Source organism: Prinia subflava, chromosome 17 (genome assembly GCF_021018805.1).
Source record: "Prinia subflava isolate CZ2003 ecotype Zambia chromosome 17, Cam_Psub_1.2, whole genome shotgun sequence".
Taxonomy (NCBI): domain Eukaryota; kingdom Metazoa; phylum Chordata; class Aves; order Passeriformes; family Cisticolidae; genus Prinia; species Prinia subflava.
In genome coordinates this window covers 14,946,684-14,958,196 of record NC_086263.1, presented here as the reverse complement: position 1 = coordinate 14,958,196, position 11,513 = coordinate 14,946,684, and the positions used below count along the sequence as shown (strand labels likewise).

Genomic DNA, 11,513 nt, shown 5'->3' with positions numbered 1-11,513 from the left:
TGTCCAAAAAACCCCTCAGTGAAACCTGTGTCCAGCTCCTGACATCCCCCTTTCCTCCAGGAGGGGAATCTGGGAGGGAAAAAGGGATTTATGTCTTTTATATCTTATAAATCTTCACTGTCTGGGCTTTATAGAGAGCAAGCAGGTCTGTCCTACACTGCAGATTTTGGATTTATGCTGGAAAAGCTTCCCCACAAAGCACTAAACACCTCAAAGAACAACACTGGATTAGGAAAGAACAGCTGATTGATGTTTTATTGTACAGCACTGAACAGGAATCAAGATAAGTTATCTCCAGCTAACCATTCCATGAGAGTCTGTGTGTGCTTTGAACAAACCCTGATCAAAAAAGTTGATGAAAAAAAGTTAAATATGATTTTTGAGGCCCTCTCAGCTGCAGTGCTGTGCCAGCAGTGACTGAAATCCCTGAGTTTTCCCACAGTTTGGGAGATCCCAGTGGGATGGGATGCACAGGAAATCCCTGGAAGAGCTGGGCCTCGTGTCCTTGCCTTGGCAGAGCAGTCAGCATCACTGCTGCTTGTACTACAGGGAGTAAACCTCTAGTAAGGACCTGTGGGGCTTCTCTGGGCTGCCAAAATCCGGCCTCCTCCGGGCAAAAACAACCAGATCCTGTGCTGGCACCGAGTGTGGGTGAATTCTCTTCCCTTCCTGGGCTCCCAGCGCTGTTTCCCGGGATGGAGGGGGGGCTGCGGGGTGGGAGGTGCTGGGGAGGGGGCTCAGGGCAGCCCCTGCAGCAGGAGGGTCCCCAGGGCGGCTGCCAGCACGGGCAGGAGGCAGGAGGAGAGCCTGGATCCTGATCCTGCAGGGAGAACACAGGGCACCCTCCAGGAAAGCGCTCTTCATTTTGTGTAACAAAACCTTTTGCTTCAACCCCCTCCTTTCAAAGTGACTGGGTATAAAAAATGAGCTTTTCTGGTGCGTGTGTCACATTTTCATGGCAGCTGCACTGGGTGTTTAAAGCCAGGTAATTTCTTACCAGGTAAGAAAATTTCCAGTGACACTGGGTTCCCTTTCACAGGCAGTACCCAGGCTGGGCTCTCTCAGTAAAAGTTTAGAGCATGTGTTAAAAAAATAATTTGGATTATTCTCCATCTCCCTGTGGAGCAGCTGGGCAGGGCTGTGGGCCCTGAGACACCCTAAGAGAACCAGCAGGCAGCTCCAGATAAATTTATATCACACATTTCTTTAAAATTTTTACGTTTATGCCTGTGTGCTAATAAGGGAAAATTATTTATCACGTTTACTATTTCTAATATTTGCTAACCTATTACTTAATGCGAGAGAGGTGGTATTGAATCGTTAACTTAGCTAACCCTCTGGCTGGTTTAGTTGTTTAGAGCTGCTGCTGACCTGGGCTGTGGCAGGGAGATGGATAAGGGTGAGTCAGCCACATCCCCACCTGGGGACAGGGGTGACAGTGCTGTGGGTGGCAGTAGAGCAGAGGAGGGGACAGGGGACAGGGGTGGCAGTGGAGCAGAGGAGGGGACAGGGGACAGGGGTGACAGTGGGAGCAGAGGTGAATCCCACCAGGAACGAGGGGGTTCATCCACCTTCACCCTCCCCGTCCCTCCCGAGGCTCTCCCGGTCCCGCAGCCGCCGCTCACCGTGCTCGGGGGGCCGCAGGTTGATGTTCCCGTTGGATGCCGGTGGCTCCGGGCCGCCCCCGGGGCTCGGTTCGGTGCCCCCGGGGCTCGGTTCGGTGCCCCCGGGGCTCGGTTCGGTGCCGGCGGGGCCCGGAGCGGAGCTGGGATGGCACGGAACCGGGCTGGTCCGGGGGGCGGAGGGGGAGTGAGGGACAGCGGGGACAGTGGGAGCAGAGGAGGGGTTGGGGACAGGGGTGGCACTGGGAGAAGAGGTGGGATTGGGGACAGGAGTGACAGTGGCAGCAGAGGAAGGGTTGGGGACAGGGGTGGCAGTAGGAGAAGAGGAGGGATTGGGGACAGTGGTGACAGTGGGAGAAGAGGAATGAGGGACAGAGGTGGCAGTGGGAGCAGGGGTGGAATTGGGGACAGTGGTGGCAGTGGGAGCAGGGGTGGAATTGGGGACAGTGGTGGCAGTGGGAGCAGGGGTGGAATTGGGGACAGTGGTGGCAGTGGGAGCAGGGGTGGAATTTGGGACAGGGGTGGCAGTGGGAGAAGAAGTGAGATTGGGGATGGGGGTGACAGTGGGAGCAGAGGAGGAGTTGGGGACAGGGGTAGGATTGGGGACAGTAGTGACACTGGGAGAAGAGGAGTGAGGGACAGGGGTGGCAGTGGCAGCAGATGAATGAGGGAGAGAGGTGGCAATGGGAGAAGAGGTGGGATTGGGGACAGTGGTGGCAGTGCTGTGGGTGGCAGTGGCAGCAGGGGAGGGGTTGGGGACAGTGGTGGCAGTGCTGTGGGTGGTACCAGCCAGGTTCGTGCCAACACCAGCGCTGGTGGTGGCCCCGGAGGTGACAGCAGGGACTGGGGTGGCACTGGGGCTGCTGGTGGCCAGGAGGGTGGCACCGGGGGAGGTGGCACCGGGGGAGGTGGCACCGGGGGAGGTGGCTCTGTGTGTGGTGGCAGCCTGGTGGGTGGAGCAGGGGGCTGCGGTGGTCACAGTGGGACGGGCACTGGGGGTGGCACTGGGGACAGGGGGGACAGGGGGACCCCCAGTGTGTGCAGGGGTCTTGGAGGGGACCGTGCTCGGCTGAGGGGTCGAGTGGCTGCTGCTGGCAGTGGAGGTGGTGACAGTGACACTGGGCGAGGGGTGAGGAGAGGTGGGGACAGTGCCCGTGGAGGTGACACTGGATGGGGTGGTGGGGACAGTGGGGAGGGTGGTGGGGACAGGGTTGGTGGCCATGGAGGTGACATTGACTGAGGTGGTGGACACAGGGGTGACATTGGCTGAGGTGGCAGGGTGCGGGGAGGTGGGGACAGTGCCGGTGGAGGTGGCACTGGCCGGGGTGGTGGGCACAGGGGTGGTGACAGTGACAGTGGCTGGGGTTGTGGGCACAGGGGTGGTGGCAGTGACCCTGGAGGTGACACTGGCCGGGGTGGTGGACACAGGGGAGGTGACAGTGACCCTGGAGGTGACAGTGGCCAGGGTGGTGGGCACAGGGGAGGTGACACTGGCCAGGGTGGTGGGCACAGGGGAGGTGACACCGACCGGGATGGTGGGCACAGGGGTGGTGACAGTGACCCTGGAGGTGACACTGGCCAGGGTGGTGGCCCCAGCAGGGCTGGCTGTCCCCGTGGGCGCGGGCAGCCCTCCCTGCAGGTCGATGCCCAGCACACAGTCCAGCTCCCACTGCGGCTGCCTCTGCACCCAGCTCTGCACCCAGGGCTCGTTCTCAGCTCTCTTCAGCTCAGCGAGGTTCTTCCCCAGCAGGTTCTTCACGTCAGTGACGCTGAGTTTCTGCAACACACACACACCAGCCCCTCCCTTCACCCTGCAGCCCCAAAGGCTTTGCTAAGGGGGCTGCACAGCAGTTAGAAGTTCCTAAAGAAGAAATCTAAAGGTGAGGAAGAGGAGAATTGGTGACTGGGTTGGGCTCTGACCTCAGACCCCTCTGCTGAGCCCTGCCCGTCCCTGGGGAGAGGGACAGCAGCATCCCAGGGCTGTACCTGGAATTCCTGGGGATTGAGGGTGAGGAAGGTGTCCAGATCCATGTTTATGTCCCCAGCATCAGCCAAGTCCTTCAGATCCTCTGCTGGAGCTCCACCTTAAAGAGAGCACAGGGGACACCTAGAGCTGTGCAAACCCTTCCAGCACTGCTGGGGAGGATTTGGGGAGGTTCTGGACACTTCCAGACCTGGCTGAGAAGAGACCCTGAAGCCGGTGGTGGGAGGGAGGGTGGAGGGGAAGCACCTACCCAGGTAGGGCCGGAGGGCGCAGTAATAGCAGCCAGGGCTGCTGGCCAGGCTGGCAAAGGCCTCCCGGGCCTTCCCGTAGAGCTGCTCCTTCTTGGTTTGGGAGCACGAGGAGATGTTTAACAGCCCCGCAGTCCTGCAAGGGGAGGCACAGCTCAGCAGCACCCAAAACTGCAGATGAATCGTTCTGGTGGCTGGGGGGGATGAGTGGGATATCCCTGCTGGCAGCCCTGGGGCTCAGGTGGGATCTGGGACTGGGACAGGGCGATCCCACTGTGCTGATGATGGGGAATGGGAAATCCACCCCGGAGCTGGGGCTCTTCCACCCTCCCCACCCAGCTCCCCACAGCCCCGGGGCCCCTCAGGGCTGAGCAGTGTCCCCAAGAAGCCGCTCACCCGATGGCTGCAGCGGGGATCTGCTGGATCTGCTCCTCCTGCAGCTTGCACAGCTGCTCGCCCCCCATTTCCTGGAGCAGGGGCCCCGTCAAGGAGCTGCTGAGCAGCTGCTGCTCCTGAGGGCACAGGGGGGAAGGGAGATGCTCCTGGTAAGGATGGCAGTGCTGCCAACCCCCCCAAAACCCCCCAAAGCCTCCACCATGAGCTGGGCTGGGGACAGTCCCAGTTTGGGTTCCTCATCACCCACTGGATTCTGCTGCTGTGGATTTACCCAGGCATCACCACACTGTCCTCCCGAGGGGCTGAGCAGGGCTAGGAGGGTGTCACTGGTTGTCACCCGCCACTGGCTGATCTCCTGCTCCGTGTACAGGCAGGACAGCGGCCCCAGGCGCCTCAGCTGCTCCTCCGACAGGGAAAACTGCGGGACAAGGGAAAACAGGGCAGGACAGGGGAGAGGGAAGGGAAAACAGGGCAGGACAGGGGAGAGGGAAGGGAAAACAGGGCAGGACAGGGGAGAGGGAAGGGAAAACAGGGCAGGACAGGGGAGAGGGAAGGGAAAACAGGGCAGGACAGAGGAGAGGGAAGGGAAAACAGGGCAGGACAGGGGGAGAGGGATGGGAAAACAGGGCAGGAATGAGTGCAAAGGACCCCTCGGGCACCCTCATCCCCTTGTCCACCGATCCCTGCTCCCACAGTGTGTCCTGACCCCGCTCCTGCCCAGTGTCACCCCTCACCTCATCCACCTTCTTTTTCAGGACCCACATAGCCTCGGAGGTGAGGGGCAGCTCCAGCACAGCCTCCAGGTTCTTTATTAACACATCCCTGCTCAGGCACAGGTCGAGCTCCTCGGGGGACAGGAAGGGGACAGTGTCGGCGATGTTGCTGGCGGTGATGGGCTTGGACTGGCAGCCTGAGGGCAAGGAATGGTGTCAGGCAGAGGGTGTGTGTCCCTTGTGTCCCTTGTGTCCCTTATGTCCCCTTCCCGCCTGGCCCTGGTCCTGCCACAGGGCTCGGAGCCCCTTGGAAGAGCCCTGGGGAAGGACAGGGAATCACAAAAACGTGGCTGAAGCCACCGTGGATCCTGTTCCCAGGTCCTGGTCCCTGATCCACGGAGGTGCCTCATTTGCTGTCGTCCCCTGAAGTTATTCCTGAGGAACCTGGTGGTGTTTTGCAGCCCCCTTGTGCTTTGTCCTGTTAAAGATAACTCCAAGTGCTCCATCTCACACGAGCATCCTCTGCTCTGGCCCTGGCCCTGCCTGGGGACTGTCCCACGGTCCCAGCTCCTTCCCGGGTGCTGTCACCACACCCCTGCTCCCAGGTAAGACCTTTTAAACCTCCCCTGCTTCAAGGACATTTCCCCGCTGCCCCAGCTCATGGGAATCCCTGGTTCTGCCTGGACCACCTGGGAGCTCCCAGGTGCCAGCCAGCCCCGGGGCATTTCGCCCTCCCAGAGCTCTGGAGTGGCCGGGAAAGGGAAAGGAAGGGAAGGGGAAGGGAAGGGAATGGGAACACTCACGGGCTGAGCTGCGCCTCAGCCTGGCACGGGGGGAGGCAGAGGCTGCGAGCGCCCGGAGCAAGAGCAGGGAATTCTCCCGCTGGGAATGGCCCTGGCTGATGTAGGCGGCAGCGATGCTCCTCCTGAAATCCTCCCGAGCTGCCTGCGGGACAGAGGGGGCTGGCACCGGGGGGACAGGGACAGAGGGGACTGGGTCTGGAGGGACAGGGACAGCGGGGGCTGGGACTGGGGAGAACAGGGACAGAGGGGGCTGGGACTGGGGAGGGGACAGGGACAGAGGGGGCTGGGACTGGGGGGACAGGGACAGAGAGGGCTGGCACCGGGGGGACAGGGACAGAGGGGGCTGGCACCGGGGGACAGGGACAGAGGGGCTGGGGCCGGGGAGGGGACGGGGACAGAGGGGGCTGGCACCGCGGGGGACAGGGACAGAGGGGGCTGGGACTGGGGGGAACAGGGATGGAGGGTGCTGGGTCTGGAGGGACAGAGGGGGACAGGATCCTGGGTCCCCCAGGCTCGGAGCTGACCTGCCTGCTGCTCATGTCCCCCCCCCCGAGGCGGGACCTTACCTCGGCCACCAAACCCAGCGTGCTCTGGTTCAAGGCCAGCAGGAGCGGCCCCAAATCCCGCAGGGTGTGCGAGTCCCAGCTGGAGGGATGCCTGGGAGGCAGGGGAAGGACCGGCTCAGCATCCCGGTGGGCGCCCGACGCTCCGGGAGCAGAGGGCTCCTCACCCGTGCCCTGTGCCCCCAGACAGGAGCAGGGCATTGAGGGGTCCCCGCTGTGCCCCCGCCAGCGCCGGGCACAGCTTCAGCTTGCCCAGGGTGATCCCGGGATCCGCGGCGGGGATGGAGCCCGGCTCCAGGGCACACACCGGGCTGGACGCGAGGGGAGGCAGGAAAACTCCCCTAAATCAGTGCCAGGGTGCTGCCAGCCCGCGGCCCGTGGGTGCTCCCCTGTCCCGGGATTTGGGTGCCGCTGGAGCACGGGGAATTCTCGGTGTGTTTGTGCTCCTGCAGGAGCCCAGCCCGCTGCAATCCCAGCACGGAACCGGCTGCACAGGGCTGTAAATCCTCCCCAGTGACCCGGCACAGCGGCAGAGGTGGGATAAACGCAAATTCACCCCCCCGGACCCTCCCCTGCTCCTCAGAGCCCCCGCCAGGGCTGGGACTTACCGGGGATGCTCAGCGCCGGCCAGGACGGCTCCAAGGATCAGAGCAGCCTGGGGAGAGGACGGGGGATGCTCAGCCCCGGTAAGGAAAGGGGAGAAGGGATTTGAGGTGCAGGGAAGGGAATCTGACCCGGCTGGAGCACCCAGACTGCTGCCCGTGGGAGCAGGGACCCCAGGGAGCAGCCAGGAGCTGCAGCAGCCCCTGTGGAGACAAAAGCCATCACAGCCACTCTCGGGAGCGGGGACACTCGGTTGGCTCTGTCCCCGCTCGCCTGGAGCTGAGCGTGGAGCTGAGGGATGGGACAGGGACAGGGGACAGCAGCGGGGCGGTGGCTGTGCCACCCTGGACTGAGCGCTGGGGGAGCGGTGGAATTTTGGGAATTTTAGGAATTTTGGGAAAGCCGTGGCACGGCAGGAGCCGGCAGAGCGGCGGGCACTCACCGCTGTGGCTTTCACCGGGTCTGTGCAGACACCTGCGAGGAAGCGGCAGCGGGTTAAGGAGCAGCCACGGATTATGGACAGCCCGCCAGGGTCCTCCCAAGCAGCCCCAGGTTTAAAGCCCGGGAAGAGCCTTTCCTTGGCTAATTTAGCATTTTAGGGAATGCTGTGGGTCGCTGGGAAGAGAGCAGCCCCCAGCCCGAGCACCCCCGGCCCCTCCAGGAGGGCGTGCAAGACAAAAAGGGATAAATCCATCCCTGGGAATGTGGGGAATCTGTTCCTGGGAAGAGCCTGTGGGTGCTGAGGGGAGCAGAGGCAGAGCCCTGGGAGCGGGGCTGGGATGAGGAGCAGCACATGGAGCATCCCTGCTGCCAGGGGCAGTCTGGGGGTCCCGGGGCAGGTTTTGGGGACGGGATGTGACTCACGGAGGCAGAGGGTGGTGGCTGCCAGCGCTGGCGCTGCCCACACCATGATGCTGCTGCCAGGGGTTGGTCCTCGGAGCAGGTCTGGAGAGCCGCGGGCCACACTTGGAATTGCTGGGAGGTGCTGCAGGTGCTGGGGCTGATTCTGTCACCCAACCTTGGGCTGGGGCTGTTCCACACTCGGGGTCAGTGTGTGGGGACAGCCCTGGAGGTCCTGGGCTGATTCTGTCACCCAGCACTGGGGCTGTGGGGTCAGGGGTCTCGCTGTGCCCACCCAGTCTCTGTGATGCCACACAGACCCCCCGTGACCGCGGGAGAGATTTTAAATCCCACATAACAGAAAAGAGGCGTTTTCCCACCCATTATTAAAATAAACTCCACAGTTGTCCTGCAGGGACAGGGTCCCCCTCCACCCCCAGCCCCTCACCAGCACAGACTGGGACAAATCCAGTGCAAGGCACGGGGGAGCCCAGCAGGAGTTCCCCACCCCTCAGGGGGATCTCCTGACAGAAAACCAATCCCTGCTCCTGAAATTCCCTCGGGGCTGCTCACAGCAATCCCTTATCGCCGTTTGACCCCAACACAAGGAATTTTTCCCCCCACATCTCATTTTTCCCCCCCAAATCCTACCGTGGCTGTGCCGAGTTCTTCTTGTCCTCCTCCAGGGGGATTTGGCTCCGGGACGGGAGGATTGGGCTGGGAAGGAGCTCCCGGGGCTGGGGCAGGGGCTGGGCAGTGCTCGGCACTTTATCTGTGCGGGGTGGGGATGTCGCTCTGTGCACGGGGTGTGACGGGGCTGTTTCTCAACTCTGTTTTGCCAGGCTCCTTTCCTTCTCCCCAGTTTTGCTTTGGGGTTGTTTCCTACTTCTCGGTAAGGGGTCACTTCGAGCTCTGGGTTCAGCTGAACCCAAAGTGAACCCAGAAGGAGTTAAAGGCCCTGGTTTGGGAGTTTCTGTGCTCCTGGTGAGGGGAAAACCTTCAGAGCTGCTCAGGGGTTATTTAATAGGGGTGCAGAGCTCCGTGATGGGCTCAGCATCCTCTGGGGAGTGCTTCCCCCGTGCCTCTCCTGGATCACAGCCAATCCCAATCCCTTTCCTTCAGCTTTCCCCCTGATCATGCTCCAAAATGCTGCTGGGCATGTGCCACAAAGAACGAGACCCCAAATCCCTCCTGGGGCTCTGAGACGACAACCTGGAGGAGCTGTGAGCACCAACGTTACCTGAGTGTGTATCCCGGGAAAAGGGGAGGGTGGCTGGGCTGGAGCGGGGCTGCACCCCCCTCTCGGCTGGGTTTGGGGGTCCCAGCCCTCACCGAGGGCCCCTGGAGCTGCTGGCACAGTGCCAAGAGGGGTTTGTCACCCCCAGCCGTGTCCTGTCACCAGCCCCGTCCCCCAACCGGTCCTGCAGCCCCAGGGCTGGGCCCACGCCCGAGGGTGTTGCTGGTTTCTATTTTGGAAGGATTTACTGTAAAAATAGCTCCTGTTGGGGCAGTAAAATTACAGAAACTTGTTTGCTATGAGGCTGCTGGAGGGACACAGCCCCTGCCCCGGGCTGGCTGGACAGAGGTGGCTGCAGCAGGAGGGCAGGGACACCTCAGGGCCACTCTGGGGGTCACTGCGTCCCTGTGGGGATCAAAGCTGGCCCTGAAACCCCCTCAGGAGCTGCCACAGGAGGATCCAGCCTGAACTTGAACATGTGGAGGAGCTCCAGGCTGCTCCTGGGGACATTCCCAGCTCAGCTGTGAGCCGGGAGGGCTGGGAATGCTCCTCTGCCTTAACCTTAACTGCCCATGTCTGGTCCTTAATCTCAAAAAAACCTCCCAGTCTTAAAGACTGTGATCATTCCTTGGGTTTTCAATCAGCTCCAACCTGAGGGAGGAGTTCTGTGTTCAGGAGTTCCACAGAAATCACAGAGAAGTGGAATGGGTTGGGTTGGGAGGGACCTCAGAGCCCACCCAGTGCCACCCCTGGTATGGCAGGGACACCTCCCACTGTCCCAGGCTGCTCCAAGCCTTGTCCAGCCTGGCCTGGGACACTGCCAGGGGCAGCCACAGCTGCTCTGGGCACCCTGTGCCAGGGCCTGCCCACCCTCCCAGCCAGGAATTCCTGCCCAATATCCCATCCATCCCTGTCAGTTTGAAGCCATCCCCTGTGTCCTGTCCCTCCATCCCTCATCCAAAGTGTCCCTCTCCAGCTCTCCTGGAGCCCCTTTAGGCCCTGGAAGGGGCTCTGAGGTCTCCTGGGAGCCTTCCCTTTTCCAGCTGGACAACCCCAGCTCTCCCAGCCCGGCTCCAGAGCCTTGGAGCATCCCTTGGATGGTTCCTGGTGGCAGCTTTCCCTGTGCTCCCCCTAAACCCCCTCAGCCCTGGGGCTGCTCGCCACCTCCTTGGTATTCCCAAACCCGGCCCTTTCCTCCTGCCCTGCTTTGGGCTGGGACATTCCCAGAGGACGGGGACAGGACAGGGCAGTGACACCAGGTCCCCATCACCACCCCGGCCATCCCTGTTAGCAAACCCAGGAGGGCTCTGGGGCCACTCGTCCTGGCTGAGGCAGCCCCAGCAGGGCAGGCAGGAATCCTGCAGCTGACACTGAAATCCTGCAGCTCACGCTGAAATCCTGCAGCTCACGCTGAAATCCTGCAGCTCACACTGAAATCCTGCAGCTCACGCTGAAATCCTGCAGCTGACACTGAAATCCTGCAGCTCACACTGAAATCCTGCAGCTCACGCTGAAATCCTGCAGCTCACACTGAAATCCTGCAGCTCACACTGAACAATCCTGCAGCTCACACTGAAATCCTGCAGCTGACACTGAAATCCTGCAGCTCACATAACAATCCTGCAGCTGACACTGAAATCCTGCAGCTCACACTGAAATCCTGCAGCTCACACAGAACAATCCTGCAGCTGACACTGAAATCCTGCAGCTGACACTGAAATCCTGCAGCTGACACTGAAATCCTGCAGCTCACATAACAATCCTGCAGCTGACACTGAAATCCTGCAGCTCACACTGAAATCCTGCAGCTCACACTGAAATCCTGCAGCTCACACTGAAATCCTGCAGCTCACGCTGAAATCCTGCAGCTCACACTGAAATCCTGCAGCTCACACTGAACAATCCTGCAGCTCACACTGAAATCCTGCAGCTCACACTGAAATCCTGCAGCTGACACTGAAATCCTGCAGCTCACACTGAAATCCTGCAGCTCACGCTGAAATCCTGCAGCTGACACTGAAATCCTGCAGCTGACACTGAAATCCTGCAGCTCACACTGAAATCCTGCAGCTCACACTGAACAATCCTGCAGCTCACGCTGAAATCCTGCAGCTGACACTGAAATTCTGCAGCTCACATAACAATCCTGCAGCTGACACTGAAATCCTGCAGCTCACACTGAAATCCTGCAGCTCACACAGAACAATCCTGCAGCTGACACTGAAATCCTGCAGCTGACACTGAAATCCTGCAGCTGACACTGAAATCCTGCAGCTCACATAACAATCCTGCAGCTGACACTGAAATCCTGCAGCTCACACTGAAATCCTGCAGCTCACACTGAAATCCTGCAGCTCACACTGAAATCCTGCAGCTCACGCTGAAATCCTGCAGCTCACACTGAAATCCTGCAGCTCACACTGAACAATCCTGCAGCTCACACTGAAATCCTGCAGCTCACACTGAAATCCTGCAGCTGACACTGAAATCCTGCAGCTCACACT

The 11,513-nt window shown here is 60.7% G+C and overlaps 1 protein-coding gene across 1 annotated transcript; it reads right to left on the bottom strand.

Annotated features, from left to right (window-relative positions):
- Positions 1 to 737: 737 nt before the first annotated feature.
- LOC134559716 (uncharacterized) lies at positions 738 to 7,842 on the bottom strand. Its single transcript, XM_063414783.1, has 15 exons — positions 7,797 to 7,842; positions 7,375 to 7,406; positions 6,938 to 6,984; positions 6,497 to 6,670; positions 6,249 to 6,423; positions 5,767 to 5,908; positions 4,892 to 5,160; positions 4,522 to 4,668; positions 4,251 to 4,366; positions 3,857 to 3,990; positions 3,609 to 3,706; positions 2,683 to 3,399; positions 2,538 to 2,626; positions 1,578 to 1,765; positions 738 to 820 (listed from the first exon to the last, which is right to left on the bottom strand). The coding sequence occupies exons 1-15, from the start codon at positions 7,840 to 7,842 to the stop codon at positions 738 to 740; spliced, it is 2,457 nt and encodes an 818-aa protein (XP_063270853.1).
- Positions 7,843 to 11,513: the final 3,671 nt, after the last annotated feature.